This window comes from Corapipo altera, unplaced genomic scaffold (assembly GCF_003945725.1).
Source record: "Corapipo altera isolate COAL_440 unplaced genomic scaffold, ASM394572v1 0, whole genome shotgun sequence".
Lineage (NCBI taxonomy): Eukaryota > Metazoa > Chordata > Aves > Passeriformes > Pipridae > Corapipo > Corapipo altera.
The window spans coordinates 82979144-83007063 of record NW_020884872.1 but is presented as its reverse complement, the minus strand read 5'-3'; the positions used below and the strand labels follow the sequence as shown (position 1 = coordinate 83007063).

The 27920-nt window shown below is 38.4% G+C and overlaps 1 protein-coding gene across 8 annotated transcripts in view; it reads right to left on the bottom strand.

Moving 5' to 3' along the window:
- The window catches only part of GRM5 (glutamate metabotropic receptor 5), a 239810-nt gene that overhangs the window by 25285 nt on the left and 186605 nt on the right, over positions 1-27920 (bottom strand). For all 8 annotated transcript variants that reach the window (XM_027653971.1, XM_027654134.1, XM_027653904.1 and 5 more), the window contains 4 exons: positions 26597-26843; positions 20743-20911; positions 17648-17774; positions 5018-5957 (listed from right to left, as the gene is read on the bottom strand). In XM_027653971.1, the coding sequence (XP_027509772.1) occupies positions 5018-5957; positions 17648-17774; positions 20743-20911; positions 26597-26843 (1483 nt within the window). The remainder of the gene's footprint in view (positions 1-5017; positions 5958-17647; positions 17775-20742; positions 20912-26596; positions 26844-27920) is intronic.

The following is a 27920-nucleotide window of genomic DNA, read 5'->3' as shown; positions in this document are numbered from 1 at the left end:
ATCCAATCCAGGAGAAAAAAATCTACTTATCATGTTTTCCCTGGACATCTGACTGATTTGTCTGATGTAACAGTGTAGTGCTCGAGAGCGAGAACCCTGATTTTTGGGTGGATATGTGAGCATCTTTATCTAAGTTGAGTAAGACAAAACAAAATAATGGTGATTTTTATAATAAAAATTCTGTGCTTCCCCTAAAGGTGAGTGTTGGATTACTAGAACAGGGGATCCCACCCCTGGATGAAAGCTGCCAGTTCTATCACTTCTGCAGATGTATACAGAACAATGCTCAGTTCTGCAATCACACAGTGCTAGACAAACTTCTTAAGAGGAAAAGATAATATATTAAAAACAAGGAATTAATTCATTTTGTTTGACAGCCACAGTTTATGTTTAATCATTTAGGAAATACTGCATCACATAGTAAATCAAGGTGAAATAAAGTATCACTGCCACACAGGGCTATTAAGCCTTAATCTCAATGAGATTTGTGAGAGAAGTGTCTGTGATAAGGTGCAGAAATTTATGTGCATATTTTTCCTCTTGTCTAGGATTGTACTGTTCACAGCTGTATGTAGGAATTATGTGCAATACCATAAACATTCAATGTATCTTGAATATACCTAACATTATCTAACTTTGCTGGCAACACTTACCTTTTGCATGATTGTAGCTACCTGCCTGGGTTACAGATTGAAAGTGCTGCTCAGCTTTTGGCTTAGTTACTTTCAGTGATTCTAACTCATTTAGAAGATGGAAATCTGTCTTATTTTGATTCAGGACAGTACTTTTGGCTTGGTAGAGCATCTACAAGCTTCTGTCTTTTGAGAATGTGGTAGAAGAAACCTAATTGCGTCCTGCATTGTCACAGGGAGAATGACCAACTGGCAATTAAAAAAAACACGTTAGCTTCCTAATTCCTTTCTTCTACCTTTCACTGCCACTGTAAATATAATAAAGGGAGATGCATATGAACTAAGCCTCCAATCTCCAAGCAGAGAGCCTAACATTGGGATTACAATGATGTTATCTGATCTCACTCTTATTTCAGAGGTTCCCCCCTCACTGCGCGAACAGCTCTGTGTCACAGCTTGATCTGTAGAAGGATGCCAGGTTCCTCTTGATTTTCTCATAATATATTACAGGCTGAAACAGTGCAGAATTTGCTGCTGAGGCAAGCAAGAAACCTAGAAAGTGGTTTGGGGACCTCCAAAAGAAGCAGTTGAGGGCAAGAATCACTGGACTACCTATAGCCAGCAGTGGGAGAATTGATGAGATGGAGTGTGGTCTGTACTCTGAAGATTTGAAAGAAAATTGAGGGGCAGAGAGAAAAATATTGGTAGGACTTTAAAGATTTGAATAGCACACAGGTGTGTGAGAGAGTATTTAGGGCTGGTTTTTAATACTTTGCTAGTCCCTCAGGAAAGGAACCTCTAAAGGAAAGAAATCTTGCTTTTCTGCAGGTAGTTTCAGGGACTTGAGTGTGTTTAAAGGGTTAGTATTTCTAAGCTTGGAAAATGGAGCATATGCAGTTTGGATCATTTAAAGTCACATTCCAGAAGACATAAACACCTACAGTGATTAAATTACTGTAAATCCAGGGCAAAGTTAAGAGAAACTTTTGAAATTCCCCCAGTCAAAGTAGCGTGAATGAGTCTTTCTGGTGTACAGTTCCGACTAGAAATACTACAGCAGCAGCTCTTGTAGAAGAAATATATAGTCCTTATCTTACCTGGGATAGAGTTATTTGAGAATTAGGAGAGAATAAATTAGGCCTGTATTTAGGACTTTTGCAAAAGGGCTGTGGAGCATATGTGATAATAACTCCTGGGACCTCAAGGTAAGATTTACTAAATTTATTTATGGTCTTTCTACTCTCTACAAAATTAACTGGTAATGTAATTGAAATCAGAATGTCCAAATGCTTCTCTACACAGGTGATATGACTTTGACTTTAGCTGTATAGTGTTTATTATTCTCCTTTGTGGAGTTGCTTCTGATAATGTCAGGTTTGTTAGCCCTACTTTTAAATGAGGGCAGAATATGTTTTGGTGAGTACTGCTGAATCACAATAGCCTACATGAAATGGTTTTCATTTCACTGGGTAATGAATAGTTTTACTCTCTCCTTCTATGTATTTCAGTATGTGAAAATTCATTCCAACACATAGCAGCAGCTTGCTTGAGAGTTCTTAATTGAAGAACACCCCATGCAAAAAGTCATTTAGAGCTCTAACAGATGCATTGCTTTATTTAGGTAAAAGCAGTCTTGTTATCTATCATTTTGCAGCTGATGTGAAAGCTCTGAATGTCACTTTGGTATTATCTGTTTGACAATGATTTGATGCAGTATTACACTGTGCTATAAATTAGCGTCAAGAAGCAAAATGCTAATGATAGGGGCCCCTTTACGCACTTGTGACTTAAATAGCATGTTTCTTTAAAATTCAACAGTGACTCACTCTCTTTTAAATAAAACTCCTCTGAGCTATTTAAATAATGCCATGTAGCTCTAGTGCATATTTCCTTTGATTCTGAATACTTCAGTGTTTACTTGACTAACTATCCAAAACAAGATTTTGAGTATTGTACTGAAAAATACCTTGAAACATATTACTTAGTGAACAGGATTTTTTTTAAAGAAATGTTTGAATATTAACTAAAATGGTGGAACTCTGTTTGATCACTCTCTACACTTTACAGAATTGAAGCTGACAGTGGTTTTCTGTTCTTTCTTGGAGATGGTATCAGATCTAGGTGAAGTTCTGAGCAGCATTTTAAGTTTACTCAGTATCTTTTAGGACTCTCTTTCATGTAATCAAATTAGCATTTATTAGAGATAATTTCCCCGGATGGATGGAATCAATTTCTCTTCAGTTCCTAGACTCTTCAGGCACACACTGCTAAACTCACTGGTACCATCACAGTTTAATCACCTGAGGATTCAGACACATGTATTAGAAGGATCTTCTTTGTTGCAGTTTTACGTGTTAATGAACAGTGCTGGTGACATTTTTTCTCCAAGTTTCAAATGAAATGTTCTAGTTCTTCATATCTAGGTAAATATGTCAATATATCAGCTTTGTACTGCCATTTTCATTCCTACACACACATACTGGGCACTCTCAATGGTCTTTCGGATCGAAGACATTCCCAAAACTGTGCTATTGAAAAAGTCTTTGTTGATGATGATCCATTACATTCTGCTAATACCTCTCTACTGCAGATATTATCTACATGTTGAGGGATCTAATATGGTCCTTATTTTTCAGAATAAAACAATGATTTTACAACAGTACCTTTCCAAATTGGACCTGAACAGATGACAAACAAATCCTTCCCAAGCCCAAGATCTTCCTGTCATCTATATCTTCATCTTTTTGGTAAAAAAGTTGTGAGATGGCAAATGAGCTTTGCAGCAAAAGCAAGGGGAAATAATAACGATCTCAAAGAGAAAGAACGCCTTCGATTGAGGACATATTATGAAGAATGCCTCTTTTAGCTGGTCCAGAAGTTGTTATAGGGATTCTAATTCAAACACCTCAGGTCATTCATGCATACAGACAGAGGCTGAAGAAAAGGATATTTCAGGTAACAATCTCTTAACCTGATAAAGGATTTATCATTTTTATATATCATCCTACTCTGCACCTGGAAAGGAACTGGAAAAAAACCATCATTAACTGATCATAGATATAAAATATCTTGTAATAGACTGACCATTTCTGTACCAATTGAAAGTCTCTGAAAGAGAAGCATTACTAATAATCTGACAGAAAAAAAATCATCACTTTGGCATAATATGCCCTGCAGGTATTAGTAAGATCCTCCCTCAAGTCTAAATTGTGCTTCATACAGAAATGAAAGTACAAATTGACCATGTTGCATGACAACTCCAGTTGTGAACAATGGTATGTCTGGAAATATTTGTATTATCAATCCTAAAATCCATATGTGTTTAAGTGAGGAGGAAAAATCTAGCTACTTGTCACTTCCAGGCTGGACATAGATAGCTGAGGAATGGTAAAATTGTTTCTTTACATTTTCATAAAGACAGAATTTTTTGTTTACTCCAGCAGTTAAATAACCCAAATTATCCCCATAGAACCCTTATCAAAAGTGAAAGGGATCAAAAAATTAAAACAAACCACTGGTCAGAGTGCATGCCTACACATTCTGACTGTGAAGCAGAACAGTGTTTCCACTACAGAGCTCTCCTTTCTCTTTAGTGTTCACCTGCAGTAATTTTTATAACTGAACATACAACTTGTCTTTATGATCACTGAATTCAAATAATGCCTTAGGAAGAAACAAATATCTCACGAGGGAGTATCTGTTCAATGACAGGAAATGAGACAGAGCCTGTGAGCAGCTGAATTTGTTAGATTTAGGAGATTATGCACAGGAAAAGGTATCAAGAAAGGTAAAGAAGAGAAGATAGGTAAAGACAAAAAGAAATCAGGAAGAGATAATACAAGAAAGGAAAATCAAGGGAATAGGAGATAAAAAGTATAACAGAAGAGTCACATGAAAAAAAACCTCAGATGCCTGAGAGTGGATGTTGATGATGACACTTGTGTTTATTGCTCCACCTCCATTATGTAAGCACTAGCAGCAACCCTGTTGTCTTACTGCTGTGACTAGAGGCAAAACACAGACACTGTGAAGTTCATTTAAGGAAAGAGGTTGTAAACGAGTGCATTCAGGACAAGACAATGAGTTATATTTCTTGTTCTCTTTTTTTTTTTTCCTCCTAAGGTCTTGTTTGTCCCCTAGATTAGTGTACAGTTGTCACAGCTGGTACTTACAACTTTGTAATTTTTTGCCCATTGCTTTGTTCCCCATTTTTGCACAGCACTTTGACTAAATTAAGTCCAAAACTTACAGTACTGTGGGAGAGAGGACTCACTTCTCTCCCAGTGCAGAGGTAAAGGAAATGTATATTTTTTTGTCATTCCACTATTAGTAACTCTCAGAATATAATAATTGCTTCCCCACACTCCCGAATTAAAAAACTTTACCTAAGGGTTTCACCGGACGATCCCCTTCTTTTCCACAGGTTCACCAGGCTGCTTGAGCGGCTTGCAGCTGAAGATGACTTTCCATCCCCTACATGCATGCGGACTACAGTTGACGTGGTGAATGCACTGCGCACATTTCTTTCTGGTTTAGCAAGGATGATGTAGACCTTGGGCACAAACATACAGCCGAGGGCCACTGTGGCACTCAGACTCACTGAGAAGCACATGGTGATTATCTTGTAGTTGCTTCCAAAATATATTGGCACAAAAGCCAGCCAAATGATGCAGGTGGTATACATTGTGAAGGCAATATATTTGGCTTCATTGAAGTTAGCTGGGACATTTCTTGTCTTAAATGCATAAAAGGTGCAGCTCAAAATTAATAATCCATTATATCCAAGGGGAGTTACAACACCCAAGTTGGTGGTGTTACAAATCAGGTAGACCTCTCGAATGCTTGGGTAATCATGCATTATATCTGGTGGTTCCATTATAAAGAGGGCAACAATGATGCCTAATTGTATACATATCAGGATAAATGCAATAACCAGTTGGGCACAGGCACTCATGAACCTAGGTTTCTTTGTACAAATTTTCTTCTTGCTTCCAGCCAGGATTCTTGCAATGCGGTTGGTTTTAGTTACCAGAGCAGAGTAACTCATAGCTGGCGAGAGACCGATGCCAATTCGTTGAAGGTAACAGTAAATCTGTTGAGGTTTTGCAATGAGACAGAAAGTGCACAAGTAACCCAAGCAGATACCGGCTAGAATGATGTAGCAAAGTTCTCGACTGGATGATTTGACCACTGGAGTATCACGGTACATTATGAATATAACTGTAACAAACAAGGTAGCCAGGAGACCCAGACATGCAAAAACAACTGCTGCAATTGGCTCAGGATCACCCCATCTGAGATACTGGACTGGGATGAGGTCACAACCTACAGAAAAAAAAAAAGAAGAAGGTGAACTGAAGTATGTAGGAGTGAGATTCTTTAATGATAGTTACAGGGTTTCCTGATATTTCTCTTCTTTTATCTTTCAGGAAGCTACCATTATAATGAGTGTAGGTTCAGATTATGTTAATATAATGGTTCAATAAGTACATTTCAGTGACAGCTTATTTCAGTAATACACTTTATCTGGAATGTAACATGATGACCACGTTGATTGACATAAATCAGCTCTCACAGTGGAATTTACTTTTTAAATTCTATGAAATATAGTAATTTATGAATAAATTTCAGTACCAAGTTGCATTACCTCAGTACAAAGTGCCTCAGGGTTGTCTGCATACTATTTGCGCTTAAGGGACCAGATCTCAATCCTAATAATAATATTGTACACTATGAAGGATATTGGTACTTGTTTAATTAATATAGAGAGGAATCATTCATATTCTAACTGTCAAAAAAAAAAGGGCGTGTTTCTTTCTCTGATATGCTAGCTTTTTTACTAACAAAAATTTCGTAGAATCAGAGTTGTAACTAATAGGTAATTTGGGATGGCACACTCTGCTCACTTCTTTATCTGTCATTCATCCTTTTGAAATTTCTGAGAAATTAAAACCTCTTCCAACTTGTGAAATCAAATTGAATTTAATAAATTAGTCACAAAGATGAATTAACAATGCAATCCATCTAAGGACACTTGTTTCTCAGTTTTTGTATAGGTTTTAACAAGCACCCACATCACAGGGAAACAAAAAAGCTTTTCATTCTAGGGTACAGATCAACACATAGAAGTAAAGGCTGGCAGAAAACCTTTAGCTGGCATCCCTTCTCCATCCCTTCTTTCTTTTTGCACTGTAGAGACTGTATAGGTGTGGTCCCTCTGCTTTCTGGCCAGTCCATGATCTCTTCCAGGATCCCTGAGCAGGTGGGTTTCCTCAGTTAAGTTCATTGTGTGATCAACGCTACCCACATACTCCATGTAGCACTGATTGTGTGATGTGTAGAGGGGATGTTCCCTTTGAACATCCAGTGTAGCACAGGTAATCACAGTGCCAAAAGGAGACACGCTTCTGTATCAACAGCTTTTGGAATGGCTCAAACCCCCTCATTTTCTGGTAATATCACTTTTTCAGTCAGGATGTAGTGGCTTCTGATCCTTGATACCCCCAACTTCACAACCCTTATAGTCAACCTTGGGTTTCTCCTAAAGTTTTCTGTCAGAGGCTTCATGTGAGACTATGCTCCCCAGCTGCAGTCTAGAGCACATTTTGCACAGCTGGTCCTGTCCAGACTAGTCCAAGAGCTACAGCATGAGCTATCTCCTGTTTGATCTGCTCAAAGGCTCATTGTTGCTCAAGGCCCCACTCAAAATAGTTCTTTTGGGTCACTCAAAAGGGAGCGCTTATAAGCTGACTTTAGTCTGGAACATGCATTGTCCTACGATGCCTAGGAAAGCTTGTGTTTTCTCTTAGCTGGTGGAGAAGTAGTTGCTATCTTGCTGACTACATCCATGGGCACATGACAGCACCCATCCTGCCATTTTATTCCCAAGAACTGAATCTCCTGTTCAGGTCCTTCGATCTTGCTTCTTTTAAAGAGTAAACCAGCTTTCAGAAGAATCTGAATCACTCTTTTTCCCTTCTTGAACACTTTTGCTACCTTGTTGCCCCATGCCATGATGTCATTGATGTACTGTAAGTGCTCAGAGGCATGAGATTTTTCCAGGTTAGTTCATGACGAATGGAAGGACTGCATTTCCATTGTAGGGGCAGATGATTCCAGATATTGAACACCTCTCCACATGAAAGCAAACTCTGGTCTGTACTCTGCTGTCAAAGGAACTGAAAAAAACATACTGGCAATGTCACCTGTAGCACACCACTTGGCTTCCCTCAACTTTGGTTTGTACTGGAGCTCTAATACATCTGGCAAAGCAGCACTCAGCAGTGGCCTTGCTTTGCTCAGGCCATGATAGTCTACTGTTCATCTCCACCCTCTATCAGACTTTTGCACTGGCCATATGGGACTATCAAAAGGTGAGTGAATCTTGCTGATCACTCATTGGTTCCCCATATGTTGAATCAGCTCATGGATGGGAGCCAGGGAATCTTGGTTCGTGTGATATTGCCTCCAGTGCATCATCCTTGTAGCAACTGGCACCTGCTGTTCTTCAACTCACAATGGTTCAACAATGAAGTGGTCTTTGGAGAGGCCAGGAGGGGTGGATAGCTGCTTGATCTTCTCTGTATTCACAGTGGTTACTTCAAAAACCTGTTAGCACCCATTTGTGTCCTAGAAGTACGCTCTTCTGGGCTAGTCTGGGCCTGCCACCCAGGGACAGGCTGTCTCAGAGCACATTTCAGTTATCACCTTACCCAAAACTTGTCTTCTCTTACACCAGGAAGACACCAGATTTCACAAACACCACAATATGCTAACATTGTTAATTAGTAATATTAAACAGCTCACATAAGGATGAACAAGGACCTCAGAAACCTGCATAATAAAAATATTCATATCAGTCCCAGATAGGAAGAGGGAGATGTATTTTCTTATCCTCACTACAAGATAGCCCCCCAGCACAGCAAGGCCATCAATGTCAGGGCAAAGCACATAAACCATTGTTGTATTAACATGTTCCCAAGCTCAGTACTAGGAAGGGATAAGCAGTGCAGCCAACAAACTCTGTAATAGCTTTCCAGTACCTGAAGGGAGACCACAAAAGAGCTGGAGGGGGACTTTTTACAAGGGCATGTAGTGATAGAACAAGGGGGAACGGCATTAAACAGAAAGAGGAGATATTTAGATTAGATATTAGGAAGAAATTATTTGCTGTAATGATAGTGAAGTACTGAAACAGATTACCTAGAGAAGCTGTGGATGCCCCATCCCTGACATTGTTTGAGGCCAAGTTGAATAAGGGTTTCAGGAACCTGGCGTACTGGAAGGTACCCCTCTCCATGGTAGGGTGGTTGGAACTAGATGGTCTTTAAGGTCCCTTCCAACCAAAGCATTCCATGATTCTATGACCTGCACAGATGCCTGCCACTTAATAACTCTATAACTATAGTACACTTAATATAAAACTGCCGTTGTCTCAAGCCTCATACCGGGAACCAAAAGAACTGTGGTGGCTTGACCTTACCTGGATGCCATGTGCCCACCAAGCTGCTCTATCATTCCCAATCTCAGCAGAACAGGGTTAGGGGTCAAAATAAAATGGAAAAACTCATAGGTCGAAATAAAGGTAGTTTAATAAAGCAGTTATATAAACTGTTTTGGTGTACAAAGTTTTCTGTTGCAATAATAAAATTCTTACCACATCTTAATGTAAGAAAGACATTAGATTTTTATGAAACACTCTCATAGCAGTAGTTGATGACACCTATTTAACTCTTGCTCATTCTATGGGTTCACTTATTAGTTGTGAGGGAGACAATGTATTTCTTTTTGACTTTTTCAAGATTAATGTAGCACAGGAATCACATTGTTAAAATCAACATTTTATGCAAGTGAGAGTGGTGAAAGAAGGGTGAAAACCAGAAAGCATCCTCTGTTGTGTGCAGATATCTCCATGTGACTGTTTTTTTGAGAAAGTTATAGTAAGTTTTATGAGTAAATGACCTTTAAATCTATTTCTGATTTTACCAAAATGTAAGTAATATTTTGGGAAACAAGTTGTTACCAGATTCCAACACGACTTTATATTCTTAGACAGGAAATATGAGGAGAAAGTGTCTTTATCTGGCAGCTGGCCTTTCCAAGCAGACAATGATATAGGGGCTAAATTTTGCTTCACTTCTAATGTTGCAGCAGAGGTGAATCATAACCAAATGTTTCTCATTAGTTTCAGACTATTTTGTGCCTTCCTTGCTTTATTACTCTTTTTACATTCTCTTAATAAAATACCTGAGAAAAAAAGTTGAAAACTTGTCCCATTTTTTCTGCCACTGGGTATACTTTACAAGGAGAATGCTAAACTTCGCAATGATTTATTCTTCAATTAAGATTTAAAGACTGGATAATCTTCATAAAATAATGATTGGTGAAGTTTTCATATAATAGTTTTACAGGTAATGGATTCTCACAATGACAATTTAGAGAAGGACAACTAAACCAAGTAAAAGAAAGATGAGAAAACAGCACTGTGAGTGTTCAGGTTATGTTGATGGTCAGGACCATACCAAGACAAAAGCTGAAAATTGGTACCACGAAAGGAGCGCATTCCTATCAATGGCTGTTTGGACAAGATCGTGCCCCACAGCCTGTCTCTTACACTTTATCGACGTCTCTAAGCACCTGGAAAGTTTTCTCTCCTAGTTGGCTCAGAAAGAGGTGGAACAAAGCCAGCAGTCTTGTTTTGTGGTCCCTGCAGTGTGCTGAGGCAATCTTTGGCTTGTGGAAAGGCTGTTAGAACGCAGTTCAACTTGGAGCAGGTGTTGAGTTGTTCTGTGCTCACGGGTGAACGGCTTCTGGGAATGGAGCCCCAGTAAAATTGACATAAAACTGCCTTTATGCTCCTCTCGCCAGAAACATCACCAGTATCAAGAAAGATACTAAATACATATGTGAATAGCAAGATGAACAGGTAGAAAAAGTTAGAGTCCCATATGACATGCTAGGAAAAGGTTTTCTTTAAGAAGCATCAAAAATCACCAATAAAATACAGGTAAGGATCTTCTGAGAAAAAAAATACTTTGTGATATTTTGAAAAAGCATTTAGTTATTTTAAGGGTGTGATAAAATGTGCAATAAACAAGGAGAGGAAATGCTCTTGAAGGCCTGACCAGTGCCATAGGTCTATTAGTAGGTCTATTAGTACACTGTCCTCTTCCTATGGAGGCAAATTTGTCACTTAGTTTTTATCTTTCATGTTGCATTAAAATTAGTTCATTTGGGAGAAGAGTTTACAGGTATGAAACACTGTATTACAGACCACATTTTCTGGGGTTTTGATCTTAGCATTATTTTAATTTGTTAGTATAGCTTGACACCTACAAGACTTTACCATGCCTACAGCGTCCATAAAAATGTATTAACTTAGCACTGAAAAATCATGATAGGCAGTATAAAATACATTATTAAACTAGTTTCAAAGATAAACTTGACAGACTAGGGATTGTGAATAGGATTCACTCTGGAAACTGAAGAGAATTCAATAAATTCACATAACATCATGAACTAAAGTTTACTGAATCTGCACATGGAAACTAAAACTGGCAGAAAATTGCTGCTGGTTTAGTAAGTCCTAAATATTTTTCAGAGGGGCTTGGCATCCTGGTCAGTGAGTTTGACCTGTTAACAAAAGACTTGGTTTTCTCAGTAACTTTTCAGACATCCTTCCAAGGAAGTCCAAACACCAAAGCTGAAACTCAAACAACAACCTAGATATATTTTAGTAATTAATGAGTCTTCACATAGGATTTGGCATTTTTCAAAGTGTATTAGACATTTGATATTAATGCTTCTGAATGTTTCTCTCCTTATAATCCCAAAAGATGGGAGAAGGGATATCCTAAATAGTTTTTTGGGTTTTCACATATATGGAAAGCTGAGATGCGAAAATGTCAGTCAGAATAAAAATTTACATTAAGCTGACAGAGTATCTTTTATACTTTAGGGTTTTGTTTTTTTGTTTTTTGGTGTTTTGTTTTTGTTTTTTTTTTAACTCCAGCACTATCCAAACAGAGGGTATCTAAGCACTCTGGGAGACTTATCAGATCCCTGACTTCTACATGGAATCTGGACCAATTGGAGGGAGGAAGGACATCTTTAACAAGTCTGGTGCTATGGTAAGTTACTATAGTCACTTTGCCCTTTCTGGTGGGAGCTTTTACAACTGCTACAATAGCAGAGCATGTAGAAGTGACCATCTTCTTTGCTGCCACAGTACCCAGGCTGGCACACTTACTAAAGCCATTAGCAAATGTGGTTTTGCATAAGCCATGGATGCAGCTTATGACTGTGCATGTGTGTATTCAGTCACCTCTGCAGGGTAGGATTTGGGATCAGCCACATCTTAAGTCTGTACTAACTGAAATATACAGATTTAACAGTGCATCGCAGTAAAAGGCAAACCCATAAATCTTAGAGTAGTACATTAAAGATGCTCTGTGACCATATGGGGAATGAGTTTTTAATGCCACAAGTGTACAGAATGACAAGAACAAGTGATGAATTACAACAATCAGGTCCATCCTTATGTCAGCTCTACTGTTTTGATTTAAGTTACACTAAAACATGCTGGCTCTATGTGTTGTAAATGTTTTGTTCTGAATACATCATGTTCATCAAACTTTCCATAACCGAAGGCACAATTACAAGTGGGTCCTTCTGGCTTTATTGGCAAGTTCCCATTCATCCAGTGCAGGAGCCTCCAAGAGCTCAGTTTGTTGAGCTCAGCATTATTGAACGACTCACTTGAGCCCAAAGCGCTGTATGGCTCACATTGAACTGGAAGCTGAAGTTCACACCGTATCTGGAAAAGGAATTGAGGGAAGAAAAGTCCACAAACCCATCAACAAGGGATGGGAGAAAATGACAGATAGAGATCCTGCTCATAATATCATCACCTGAACCCTCAAATCATCCACATGTGCTTTCTCTGAGAGGCTGGTGTGAGAGTGACTTATGTCAATGGCTAAATTTCATTTGGAATAAAAAATAAAAAGGAAAGAGAAATACAGGTCACAGAAAACAGGGTGAAAACTAGACATTATATCTACTGATGTGCATTCATAACACTAAAAACAACCAGATAAAAATTGTGTCCTTCTTCTACCATCAGTCTGAATTCCAGCCTTACCAGTTATGATCAAAAGCCAGATGCTAGTAATGTTTCAGCAGAAATATCAATGTCAACACAGACTAAATTGTCTCCTTTCCCATTTCAGACAAATGCTGAAATTACCAGTGGCTGCAGCATTATCGCAAGTGGGAATAGAAGAAAGTAACTTGAAAGAAACAAGCAGTTATTGTTTGAAAATATTTTGGGAAAGAGACTCATTACTTTTTACTTGTGTGAGGGGCAGAATCCAGTCTGATGAGACAACTGAGGCTCCGACCCCCATGGCTTCTGCCACAGACTGAATCAGCATGCTGCAGGCTGAGCCATCCAAACCCTTGTTGGGATCTGCTGCAATCCACCGTCGAGTATCACCCCTGCCTTTGACCTCATGCATATGGGCTGTCTCACAGTGTGCTGGGAGCCAAGAGACAAGCGACCTCCAGCACTGTCTGTTCTTTGTGGCTCTTGCTGAATGTACAAGCAATGCCCTTAGGATGAGGGAGGCAGTAATTTTTGCTTCTCAGTGAGGAATCCAGATCAGTACAGGCCAAACTGGATGTAGCATCAGTGTTGTCAGAGTTCTTTGAAATGGCTGTTATGTCACTTAGAGCTGGGATGACCTTTTTTCAGTCCTTTCTATTTGTTGTTTGGATAGTCTTAGCTCTTTTCTGTCACTTTGAGATGGACAGACATGATCTGACATTGCTATCCTGGGTTCACTGTACCTTACTTGCTGAAAGCATTTTTGTAACTATAGTAAAATATTTATTTCCGATATATATCCTTACCCTTGAATAACAAAACATTTCAAGAGCTGTAAAATAGTCAAGCTCCTACTTTCATGGGAATCCAATTAAGAAAATCAAATAGCCAGCATGTTTGGAATATACAGAAATTGAGAAACTTGCCAATACAGCCTGAAGATTATCCAAATGTCATTGGAATTAGTATAATCTGTGTTTTTTGCCGACTTGAGGTCACCAGACAAAACTTTGTTTCTGGTATTGTTGTATGCTGTCCCTGAACATCAGAAAGAGAGAATCATTCCTTCTTTCCCACCTCAAAGGACATTCTGTGAAGGACATTCTTAGTCATTAGTGGCAACTGGACCAAGATACTCCTACATACATTGAAAAAGCTCTGAGAAGCTGAACAAAATTTGTCAGGTCTTTCTAAAGCACTATTTTTGAATGCAGAAGGCCATGCCCTCAAAGTCGCTTGTGTTTTTGGAAAATAAAAAAACCATTCTCATCAAGTTACTGAAAAATAATTTCATTTAGGTTTGCTCATCAGCATTAAGAAAATGCCTTCATTTGTATCTAAACTTGCATGACATCTATTTCTTTTCCATCTACTGTGAATATAATGGAAAGAAGGGCTTTGAGGAATAGTGGAGTGACTGGTATATACTTCTGGACTTAAATCATGAGTTCCTCCTGCTGTAGTTGAGTATGTGGCTCAGCCGTGCTGGCCATACTAATGCGTGAATTGATGCTGTAATGTATGGATGTTGCTAACAACACATAGGGAAGTAGGGGAGCTACAGTAGTTTGGAAAACTTGTCTTGATACTAAATGAGTAGGAGAAAAATTAATTGTAGTACATGTCGGGATAAAACAGATAAATCTGAAGAAAAGGAAGAAAATTACTAGGTTTTTGTCTAAGGATGAGTGTGATCCCTAGGGAATATTGTATGCATAAGCAATGAACCTGAAATTTGTGAGGAAATAACTATGGGCAGCTAAACATTCCCTTTCTTGCCTCAGCTTTGCTTCTAGAGGAGATGTTTCCAGCGACTATTTAATCAAGAGAAACTCTCATTCTGGCTTGTCTTTTCCACTACCTTTGGACTCCCTGTTCCTTTCTGTACTTCAGAACTCCAATGTCTTTTCCTGTTCTGAGAATAACTTTGTTTTCCTACACATATTGCATCCCTTCTGTCTTCTCTTGTGCTGCATCTGAATTTTGATATTCCATGGGTGACCAAAACAGTGCATTAATCTCTCTTCCCTTCTGTCAGTAACATCCCTGACGTTAGACATTTTATGTAGTGAAGTTTGCAGCACAAAACTGATACTGATCATTGAACATAAGAAAGATGGAGCAATGTTTTGTTATGTGAGCCAAGAAAGGATTCCAAGTAAGTTTTTATCCAAGATCATATCTTGGATAAAAAACGGTGAGGTGCAGCTCCATGTTAAAAGCTGCACATGGCTGATGCATTTACAGGACTGTCATTTGAAGGTGATCATGTGAGGCAGACCTATTTCAATTAGTTTTTTATATGTGTACCCTTGTGGAGCTGACATTACCTAAGAAATGGCTTTCTTAAGCAGCAAAGAGACTTAGTCTGCTGCAGTATCAGATGCAGGGACATTTCAAGGAGATTGGTGTATACTTTATTAAACTGAAGGGAAATTTCCCTTCCAGAATACAAAATACATCTCACTCTCCCTACTTTTAATTCACATTTATTACTGAATCCTATGTTGTAAACAAGGTTGAAAGGGAGTTTTTTACAAGCTGCAAATATTGGTACTATAAATATGAACATTAGAAATCCAGCTCACTATATTGTACAGAAAAATTGGGAATAGATTTTTTTAAAATCTGTTTCTGATACAAAGTCAAACAAAACAAGATCCAGCCATCATGTGAATATGAGTTAGTGGAGACTACACAGCTGTGAAGCTATGTGATAGATGTCTTGGTACTAGGAGGGCACATTGTATCAGTTGTGCTCATGGAGGCCAAAGAGGGCAGGGTTCGGTTTCCCAATAGTGCCTGCCAAATTTGTGCCTGGCTGAGGAACAAAGACTAGATCTCCTGAGGAACGCTGCTTGGCACTGATGTCAAGGGTTCTCTTGTATGTGGGTTGTCTTTGGTCCTTGTAAAGGCAGAAAATCCATATCTAAAGCTGGATGAATGGTTTGCAAAATGTAATTTTGCAAACAAATACAAAATATTTGCTCATGTAATACATAAAGCAGTTGGCTTAACTAAAAATACAACTGCTTTCCTTAAAAACAATCAGTTATGGGTGGAAAATCATTGACTCATCCTACAAGAACTTTTGAGATGCCAACCCATCCCACTCTTCTATCCTGAGTGCAAAGTGAGACTTTCACAGGGTGAATCCTCCCACAGGACCAGACTGATGTCTTGCTTGAATCAGGAGATTTGTGTGCCTGGGGAGCCAGCTCAAAGCACAGAACCTGAAGACCAACCTTGTAGCCTGGTTACTCCACATTGCCTTACATATGGTGCTTACAGGCTAGTTACCCAAATTTCATCAGATCAATGTGCAGTTCCCATCACTGGTGTTTCAGAAGTGTTGGCACTTGGAACAAATTTCCTCCTAACTGACTTGTAGCAGTCCCTTTTCTAGCTGATCTATGTTGGGTAAAACTTCAGGTGCTTACCAAAACAAGGGTGAGCTGGGATCTGCCATATCTCAGACAAGACCCCTGGAGGTGGGAGAGTTGACCAGTTGCACTAATTAACCTTCATGAACTGACCAACCTGGTGTGATGGCCTAGTCCCTGCAATGTGGGCTTTGGAATCTTCTGGATGGCCCATCTGGGGAGTGAACCTTAGATTATGCCATACCTTCAACACCTTGCTTTTGGGGACACATGCAGCCAGTTCTCTTTTTCTCTCCTTCTCCATTCTCCTGGCACAAGAAAGCTTTCCCTGAGATGAGAAATCTTTGGTGACTGACTGCTGGATGCCTGGGGCAGGAGTGGGGGAGCAGGGCTGTGGGAGCATAGATGGAGGAGCACTTGCAAATCCGTTTTACTGCTGTTTCATTTTTCTCAGTTGTCAGGTTTTTTTTTAGAGAAAGTGCCATGTTGGACATTTTCTGAAACATACCTCATCCATGTCATGGTTAAATGATATTTTTGAAATAATTTGGTAACCTAGTTTATTTATCAAAACAAGGCAACATTCCTTGCCAGGAAAGTATTAACCTCTCATATAAAAATATCTCTGTAGGTCAAGCCTTGCCTTACACCCTTCCAGTTATATAAATTCATGAAGCAAATTGTGTTTTCCTTTGTCTTCCCTCTCACCTCAAAATTTCTCCTCTCATCCATAGAAACTATATGCAAATCAAGTCTGTGAGTTCTTCTGGAAAAAAAACCTGTCTGTTCTCTCCTTGTCTGTACAAAACCTGGTACAATGAGAACCTGATCCCTGAACAACATTTTGAAGAGGTTTGTGCTCTGAGAATTTAGATACTCAGAGCACAAATAAGTGGGATACAAGTGTTGGAACAATTTATCTCTAAAGAAACCAAACTGGTATTCTGCAAGAGCATAGAGGTCTAAGCTGTGGCAAGGATGAACCCTGTGTTCCAGCAGACTCTGATGAACAAAGGACTAATGCAAACTGAAGTCTGTTTGGAGTACTCGAGCTTTTAGCGGTGGTAACTACAGCAACTAGTTCAGAACTTTTTCAGATTAAAAAAGAAGGTATTAGACAAGTCTTCTGTACCTACTTGGGAAGAAAATAAAACTCTGAAATTTGATCTCCCTTAATTATTTCTCTGACAAGTACTTAATTTCTGTACCTGTTTGGTGAAAAGTAAGATCTTCATTAACAGCTAGAGGCTAGGACTGGGCTGAATATAAAACCAGGACTATTTTTTTATTGTTATTTCTAGATCAAGTTATCCAGGTCTTTAGATAGGAGCTGAATTATGTGAACAAATCCTGAGTCAGGCTGAGGTGAGGAGATAAAGATCAGCTTCAGTTCAAATTTCAGCTTTATCCCTGGGTTTGATCTGACCAAAGCAGTTCTCATATTCTCTTGTATCTGTCATTTGTTTCTTCAGCTCAGCAGATGAGCACTTTCATTGACAACATAAGCACAGCCACAACACATTTACCTGTGAGGTCCTCATTGGGCCAGGAACCAAGCTGGCAGGCTTTGCATGTGTATTCATCAGATACATATTCGTTCTCTTTACAAGGAGTGCAGGTCCAACAACAACTCACTTCTCCTTTACGGATCACCTGAGACAAAAATTGACACTTGATTTATCAGCATAAACACACATTCATGCTGCCCTAGTTGATAATTTAACTTTTTAACCTTTTTTTTTTGATAGAAGGGATTTTTAGATTTTATTTTAAAGTGAGTTCCTTTTCATACGTTTTCATATGTAAAATTTGACAAAATTTCTGCATTCTTCCCTCATATAAGTACCAGAAGAAACCATCAAACCCAGAGAAGTATAAGTGGAGGTACAGAAGGACAATAAGATGGTTTTATTCCTCATAGAATTTGCAAAACTCAAAATTTTGTAGATGGTAATGTACTTACAGAAGCCAGTACATGATACTCAAGGCACATAATTCATTCCACTCTAGTCCATACAGGGAATCATACCAACAGCATTATGTCCCTAAGGGTTCATTACCCAAAGCATTTTGGGTGCTTATTTTTCATCAAATTATATGTGATTTATTAAAACTGATTTTTTCCAGACATCAAACTGAACATGCTTTTCCCAGAATTATTTAATTGCTTATTTCTAATTACCATTTAAGAATGAGAATGTTATCTTTATCCATTCTAACATATGACCTGATTTCTCATTTCATAATTTTCTGTCAAATGTTATTGCATGCTTATGATTGAAATTCAGACTTTTCAAGTTCCTTATTTATCATCTCTGGGCACTGAAAACATCTGTGCTTCTTGTCAATATGTCTTCCTTTTGAAATAAAGTATTTCCAGTTTCTCTACTCCTCCTGAACAATTTATAAACAAATACTCCCAATTATAGCATAAGAAGTAGGTTGACTTTTGTATCTTTTGCAATGATGAATTTATAAAGTGTATTCAAACCTGAACACTTGGAATTTGACAAATCTATCAGGACACTGGTACTCTGATAATTTCTTACCCAGTACTACCAGTGAAGGACTATGTATCCTTCTCTAGGAATAAAGATAATTGTTCTCCAGTACTCAGAATCAGATAGAATTTGTTTTTTTCTTATGTTAAATTTCTTAGTCAGTATTTAATTCATACTTTTTTCCCCCCACTTCTTGAACAATTCTTTGTTGTATTACTTACCCATGAACAAATATTTTCTGTCCTTTTAAACATAAATAATTCTCTTCAAAACAAAAATTATTTTTCTTTCCCCTTGTCACCTGATCAATCCTTTGAACCTGTACTTATTTAAATAATCATATGTCTGCATTATTTCAAATCTATAGAGTTGGGTTGCATTTGGATTTTATCAAGTCCTTCATATGGATGTATTAAATGTTGCTGAGTGTTGGATATCATTACATTGAATGCTTGAAATTCCTTCATAATAACTCAGTCACACAGAAGTTTGCAGGAAAACTACCACAGAGCTTGGTAGGATCAAGCTCTCACCATTATCTGTGAAGACCATGAAGATAAAGACTGAGGTAAACTTTGAGATTTATGATCAATAACCTAATGAGGAGCAAACAGAGCATTTGAAACACTGGACTTCAATATATCTCAGTGTGTGATGACTTGGCGGACAATCCTCTTCAGAGAATCCTTGAGAACACGGGCAGAAGGCGGAAGAAGACTGTGTTAATGAAGAACACAAGATACTTCCTGTCACCTGTGTTGTGCCAACAGATCATAAAGGAACTTGGAGCCACTCAGTTCTGAAGATATTAGCTGTTTGTCCATCTCTATCCTCCACATATGTGACTTTGTGGCTGGAGCAGGCTAACAACAGACCCCCGTTTAGTTACCGTGGGACTAATTCATCCCACCTGCCTTTATGTGTCTGCAGAAGGTATGTTCTCATCTGGGTCAACTGTCCTTTCTGGGTGTCTTTTACCATCAATGAAGAAAAAAGTATCTCTACACCAAGCTTGCTCTTATAACAGTTTTGAAAGCCTACATGAGAATGAGGTGACTCCTTACCTGAAACAACATATTATTTCTATTGATTATAAAAGAAATTCAGAAATCTAACTCCATACTCTTACACTGAAGACAAATACAATTGGTCTGATGAAACTCACTTACTGACTCTGCCAAAGACCACATAGTGAATAAAACATGGTGACCTTGTCCTGAAACTTTGTAAAACCCAGGCTGAAGAGATTCACTTCACATTGAAGAGCACATTCAGCCTCTCACCAGTACCTCTCTGGAGCTGCTTCCCAGTTTTCAGTTATGCCATTCAAACACATGAGAAAAGTGATCCAACTTCCAGTGAGACTTGTCAGAAATTACAGCTGCTTTTTTTATGGCTGTCCATGCCTATCAGCTCATTCCACAGACTTTATATAAAGGGTTACAAGGTAAGCTAAGGACTTGCAGTATTTTAACTGTTCTGCAGTAAGTGTCATGGGATGCTGAAGGATAATAGTGTACAATTAATATGTGACAGATACATCTACCCTCCTTACTTCAGAATGGGAAGGGAGGAAGGAAAAATCAAAAACCCGGGAAACAAGGAAGCAGTAAAATTAGTATGACTAAAAAAATTTGTTACCTACGTTTCCTGAGGTTGGAAGGAGTGGTATATGTTGTTGTTCTCTGATGATACCACAGATTTAAGGTCTGAGCAATAATGTTCCAGTTTATGTGACTATGTCTAGCACTGAAATAATAGCAACTATTATTTATAATTTACCTGCAAGTGTACTGACAAGTCCCAGACAGGGATTTTCACTCCACTGATTCAGATGTTGTAAAAATATGCAGCAAAAACCCCCAAACAATATCTGTAAGCATTTGGAATACAAGTAAAAACCAAAAAACTCAGCAGTTCCCAGATATAAGAGTACAAGAAAATAGCAAATTATGAAAATAATGAGACGATTATGATAGGAGTAAGAACTAAATACATAAGTCTGTATATTTTAATTAAGATGTAGGATACTGTCTCTATGTAAAAGTCAAGAAAAACTTGCTTTCAAATTTCAAGTCTGTTCATGCTACAAGACTGAAGCAAATTAAGAAAATATTTACCTTTATCTGGCCTTTTTCACAGGGCTCACTGCACACAGATCTGATGATATTACTTTTCTCTGCCCATATTTCATCATCGTCCATTTTCAGCTCACCATTGTCCCAGCTGCCAACATTGATATAATCAAAGTAATCCTTCCCCATTTGTTTAAAATTCATGATTTCATATCTTTGGAAACACAAAGGAGAGACATAACTGAGGTGAGGAGAACATCATGAAATGTTTCAAATTAAAGGAACATGATACAGTCAAAAATCAAGCTTGTTAAAATAAAGAAGAAAAAATTTAAACCATTTGATTATCTCACAATAATTTCTCTGATATCATAATCTTTCTTTTCCTTTCTATTTTAACGTAGAGGTTTGGGAATGTTTTATTTGTTTGGTTTTTGTTTGTGTTTGTTTGGGTGTTGTTTTTGGTGGTGTTTTTTTTGTTTGTTCTGTTGTTGTTTTTTTTATCACCGTAAAAATTTCCCTGAACAGTCCGGGGTTAAGTGACTGTGCTCCTGAGACTGACTGTTTGTTTCAGAGAAACCATGAAAATGAGTCAAACAGAATTCATTCTGTGCAGCTTTCAGCACTGAAGCCAGTTGCATAAGGAACCCCAGTTCCCCGTATAACAGATGCTGAGTAATCTAAACCAGTAATAGCAATTCCTGATGCTAGGTGATCCTCACTGTCTGCAGCTGCTTATTCCTCTCCTGAGAGAAGTCTGAAGATAGATAAACTCCCAAAGTGAGGTAGAAGCAACTCAGGTCTATGGGAGCAAAGGAAACTTCCTGTGCCAAAGACACCCAGAGAGGAATCAGGCACCACTCTTCAGGCACAAAGTCTGTCCAGGAATCTTTCTTTTTTTTTTTTTTTTTTACTTCTCCACCATTGCAGCAGCAAATGATAGTCTCTCCCATCCTTACAATCACTTTCATATAATTCCCCAGTGATCAGAACATATTTAATTTCTTGTACAGTATAGTGTGGAAGAGAAAGTACATTCATGACTCAGTCCTAGGCTGCTTTTGGGTCAAAGATAGAGCTGATCAGTTTTCAGTTTCATTTTCCTCTTTCTCCTACTTCCTTTTCAGCTCCCACAGAGTCTTGCAGAAAGTCTGTGGAGCAGCATAGGACTCACTAGCTTCCTACTACTGAACACCAGCCCACCTTTCTGTCTTACAGGCCTGTTCTTTTAGCACTTTCTTGTAAGGCATGCTTGGAAAACTGAGCCACTCATGAACCAATGATGTCAAGCTTTTCTTTAGCTCTTCTTTAGTGAATTTTACATTAAGCTGTCTAAGCACTATGGAATTCATTGACAGAAAACAAGCAAAGGATATAGACCAAGAAGATTAACACAACCATGGATTTAGAAAAGCTACTTGGTTCATAAACAAGGAGACATCTTTCCTGTCAGCAGGCACCAAATTTGTCCCAAAAGCAAAGCATACAGACAGGGTTGGATTACAAGTGATATTGTCAGCATGTAATTTCTGAAGTCCAATATACAGATAAGTAAAAGAACCAGCTTATTGAATCAAACAATCTCTTAAGTAAGATACTGTGCTGGTTTTGGTTGGGTAGAGTCAGTATTCTCTACAGTAGCTGGTATGGAGCTGTGTTTTGGATTTATGCTGAAAAGAGTTTCTACTATAAAGATGTTTTTGTTATTGCTGAGCAATGCTTACACAAAGCCAAGGCCTTTTCACACTGTCACATTGGCAAGGGGGTGGGAGTGCATGGGAGGTTGAGAGGAGACACAGCCGGGAGAGCTGACCCCAAGTGACCTAAGGAATATTCCATACCATATCACATCATGCTCAGTATATAAAGTAGGGGGAAGAAGGAGGAAGGAGGGGATGTTTGGAGTTATGACATTTGTCTTCCTAAGTCATCATTACATTTGATGAAGCCCTGAAGTCCTGGAGATGGTTGAAGACCTACCTGCCCATGAGAAGAAATGAAAGAATTTCTTGTTCTGCTTTGCTTATGTGCACAGCTTTTGCTTTTCTTATTAAACCATCTTTATCTCAACCCACAAGATTTCTAGCTTTAGCTCTTTCAATTCTCTCCCTGATCCCACTGGTGGAGGACTGAGCAAGCAGCTGCATGGTACTTGCTTGCTGCCTGGGGTTAAACCATGACAGATACTCAAGTATGTCTTTTAAGCTTTGAGGAAATCCTTTGAACACTGACAAGGAGTAGCCATACTCTATCTAATGTCAGTATTTTTCCCACATAAAAAAATTTACAGTAAAACTATTCTATGTCTATTAGTCTCTTCTTGATTCTCTTTGAATCAAGAAACAGTCTAACTGTCACAGTGGGGAAACTATTGCATGGCAGAGATTCAGTGCCAAAATCACACACAGGTCAGGATCAGAACTGCAAGCAATCTCTGAAAGAAAATGAAATTGGAGCCTGACTGAATGGACAATGTGATATTATGCATATTATATGGCTCTTGAGTCTTTACAAAAGAAGAAAAAATAAGCAATGACACAGGCAGAATGAAAAATTTATGATACTTATGGATTTTGAAATATTTTACTTTCCATCCTATATAAAAAAGGAAATTTCCGCAGCTTTGCTAATGACCTCCTCAAAGTTGGAGATGTGAATGCCAGACTGACAAAAATTAATTGAATTCAGACAACATAAGCACAAATCCAAATAAAGAGGCTTTTGCGCATGGTTATAAACTAAGTTTTTTTCTAACGTTGACAAACATAATAACAGTCTGTCCAAGGATTAAACAGGCTAACCAGAAAGTTAGCCCAGAAGTCACTGTGGAGTCAGTATTCATCGTTGTCAGGACATTGCAACCCTCCTATGAGTAAAGCTTTGTTAAAGCTATCAATTCAGACTTTCATGGAGAGATGAACAAAAGTACTATCAGTGCTTAACAGACCACAGAACCTAACCCAATGACCCCTCCTGTAGTAGTTCCATACATCCCAAAACTCAGTATCCCAAGGAGAATACTGGAAAGGAACCTAAAAAATTAAATATACTATTGTCTGAATAACTCATGTCTCTCTTCTCTTTGGAGAACAGCATTGGTGGACAGATAGAAACAGCCAGATTCAGTAAGTCCATCGCTATAGTGGAGGTTCATGAGTCACTGGTTCCCTGGAGCTTCCTTGAGATAGCACAGGGACAGTTTGTCACTTTAGGATAGGAGAGACCAGATGGTGCAATAGCACATTTCCAGCAGTGCTCTAATCACAGTGCAAAATACTTGTATCAAAACAGGAGTGCCATGAAGTTGCTGAGAATTCATATTCTATCGGTAGCATAGTTAAAACACCAGCAACTTGTTTTTCTTGCCTTTTCTTGCCTTCTCAGTTTCTCTTTAGAGTTTCTATAGTATTTACAGATAGTTGTTATCTTCCTGAGAAATCATGGCTCTTCCTTCCATACTCATTTTGTTTTTCTCCATGTCTTCTGTCTCACATAAAACAAGCCCTACACTAGACTGTCTCTGCTTAAAACTCAACATATACATTAAGGAATCTGGAATAGGGCCAGGATTCAAAGTAACTTGTGGGATTAATCATCTGTTGTATAATATCAAATGCCTTTTGCTATACATCAAAATCCTGAACTATCTAGGTCAGAAAGGGTTTTTATGTTCTGATTTCCTGCTTAACACCACCACCATAGTACAGCTGTGAGGATTTAAATTCCAGTTTTATGAAGTGAAGATGCAGTTATCAATGTAAGTGAGCAGGGTAGATGAGTTGTTCCACTATGACTGCACCATCTCCCACCTCTTGCAAATATTGTTTGACAGTGCTCAAAAGACCATACACCACTCAAAACCTGGATGTTAGAGATGGAGTTTCCTATAAAATCTTCTTAATTGTGAAAGAGTAAATTTTGACTGAATGTTGTCTGATTTAAGCACACAGACTAGATGTAATAATGTGACTGTTGTTAGAGAGGAGGGAAAAAGAACTATAATTCGAAAGATACAAAGTTCATTGGTTTGAGTAGACACAAATATCACACAAATCCAGGGAAACTGGTCTTTCTTAAAGTTTGGCTATCCTGAGGTGCTCATGGTGTCCCCATCAACATGGTGTTCCCATGCTCTTCAGTGAAACAGTTATGTCCTGGGACTGAGCAAATGACTGTACATGATATAATTCCTTCATCATCTTTCTTAGAACTGAATTTAAAAATATTCTAGATATTCAATTAAATTGAAAAAAAATGGTGTTAAATCATTATTTTTAAGAATGCCAGTATGAGGACAAGATAAAACAAAGACCTCTTTGCAATATTTAGATATTGTCATAGATGTTGTCATGTCACATATTGTTTATTTGTGACAGGTCACACATCACTTATTCCTGGCATTCTTCAGTTTTTCTGCAAGAAACAAGTGAAACAGACAGGAATAGAGTAGGATGCAATTCACTGCAACTGAGCACCGGTAAAACCAAAGACGAAACCTTTCAGAGAAGTCTGGGACAAGCCTTTTAAAAAGAATTAGGTCAGAAAAAATCAGACTTAACACATTTCTTCAAAATTCAGCTATTTGTGAAAATAGAAGTGTTTAGCAGAAGACACTCTTGCTCATGCTAAAACAGATCTGAAAATAAGTCTCCATTTGAAATTTTCCTAGATTTCTACCAGTTTGTACCTGAGTTGTCCTGCCAGCTCACAGTGCACTTCCTTAAATTCTGAGTCTGAAGAGTTTGAACATTTGTGTCTCCAGATACAGACACAGACTTTTTTGGGGTGGTTATTCTGATTGCTTTTGGGGAGAATGTTGACTTTGCAAGTTTTCAAATAAGATAAGAAAAAAAATTAGTTCTGAAATAGCAGAAATTTTTGGAAATATCAAAATATTCTTATCAATGAATTTACCTTTTCCTACCTAACTCTATTAGGAAGTTAATGCTCTCCTTTCCGTTCACATTAGTGGGACAAGACAAAATTTAAATGAGTGTACAGGATAGATAATTTTCCCTCTAGTCATCTGTTTATATGGTGCCATCACAAAGATGTTTTAAAACTTCCCAATAATGTAGACGGAAAAGGGAAAGTGCTAGATACTGCACCTGTGATGTGGCAACCCTGGGTGTATGTACTGGGAAATGAGATGCTGAAAAAGCAGTGCCATGGAAAGGGACTTGAGAGTCCTGATCAATTGCAAGTTGAATATGAGTCAGCAGTGCTCGGCAGCCAGGAGGGCCAACCATGTCCTGGGGGGCATCAGGTAAAGCATCGCCAGCCAGTTGAGGGAGGGGATTGTCCCGCTCTGCTCTGCACTGGTGCGGCCTCACCCTGAATATTGTGTGCAGTTTTGGGTGCCACAATACAAGAAAGATATTAAGCTATTAGAGAGTGTCCAAAGAAGGGCAATGAAGATGGTGACGAGCCTGTATAAGGCTTTATTTGATAATCCTGATTTAAAAGAAAATCCCAGAAAAAAACAATGCAATATTTATGATATTGTTTTTTCTTTCTTAATAAAAGAAGTCTATCTGCTATGATTGTTTGCTGCTCAATCAAACACATACATTTAAACACTCAAATAGAGAGAGAAATATGCTGTGGTGGCCATCATGATCTACAAACATAAAGATCTGATGGTTTGTTTTGAGTAATAGAACCTTTAAATGCTACAGATGAAATGAAAATTCATGCAGGAAGCTTTTATGACTGAAAATCTATATCTTTGACACAATAAAATTGCACATTAAAAAAAGCTATTTTTTAAAAATAAGTACAGATAGTCAAGAAATGTGAAACTATAAGTGAAATCTTACTCTGATGTCAAGGCTGCATGTATTCATTACACACATTTAACATCTCTGGTATTAAACAGCTTGACAATTGTCAACATTACCTTCCTGGAGAGTCACCATTCTCATCAAACAAGATCATGTCCCCAGAGACCCCAGTAAAGTTAGTCTTCATGAGGGATTCCAGGAGCTTCCGACCATCTATGGGCTTCATGGCATCACAGAGGCCCACGTAGCCTGGGCACAGTGACAACTGCATGTTGTGGAGCCCATATGCCATCGAGTATATTGCATTGATTACAAAGCCCATCTTGGAGTCCTGAACGTGCTGTGTCCTCAGAGTCATCTCGCCTGCCAGGGAACAAGTAGGGGGTTAGTGCATAGAGCTGTAATACAGTCAGCTCTTCAGACATCTGTTGATGGGTTGATTATTAATAGAGGAAAAAGTATTTTAAAGTGTCTTCAACAGCTCATAGCAGATATTTTTACTGATACACACACTGACAATGTTAAAATAAAAACAAAGAAATGTGAGAGGTTCTCCCTAAATATTTTATTATCCAAATAATGCCTTTTCCTCTGCAGCTCATCACCTCACCACATCTGTGTTGTTTTTCGACTGCTGCTCTTTCATGTGTCTTCCTAAAGCATGAATCATGGACATTATGATATAGTGTTTTGGGGAATCCAGAAACTTCTCCCCACCTGCAGAAATCTCTCCAAAACATTAGAAATATTAGTTTAGGTGTAAATGCTAATATGAGGTCTATGGACCTTAAGAAAAGGTCTACAACTGGTAGAAAAGCAGTGAACAGTGAATCAAAGCAGAGAAGTTTTGGCTGCCCCATCCCTGGAAGTGTTCAAGGCCAGGTTGGATGGGGCTCTGTGCAACCTGGTCTAGCTGAAGCTGTCCCTGCCCATGGCACGGGGGTTGGAACTGGGTGACCCAAACCATTCCGTGATTCTATGAAAACATTTCTGTTTCAGCAACATGAAACCAAGCCTGTGCAAACAGACTCACCTAGGCACCATTCTTTTACTGTACCAAAAGTTCCTACCTTAATAATTCTCCTACTTCTACATCTCTTGCACTTCTATCTTTATGAAGTGAGGATGATGATACAATACAGGTCTGTGAAGAGGTTAGGCATTGGGTCTGTTTAGCCAGAATCAGTGAATCTTACTTTGTTTGGCTTTTAAAACCTGTTTACACTTCTATTCTCTATTTATGTTGCTGTGAAAAGTGCAATAAAAAGGTCTTTATTTTTTATAATCCAGTATTATTAGTAACAACACAGAGTGTCTAGATACCTTTTGCAGAGAAGAATTAGAATATCCAGATGGTGATTGATCCCATCATAAAATAAGTGCATATACATACAAGCTCCCCTTTTAAGTGGTGAATGAGAACATCACCACACAGTTCTA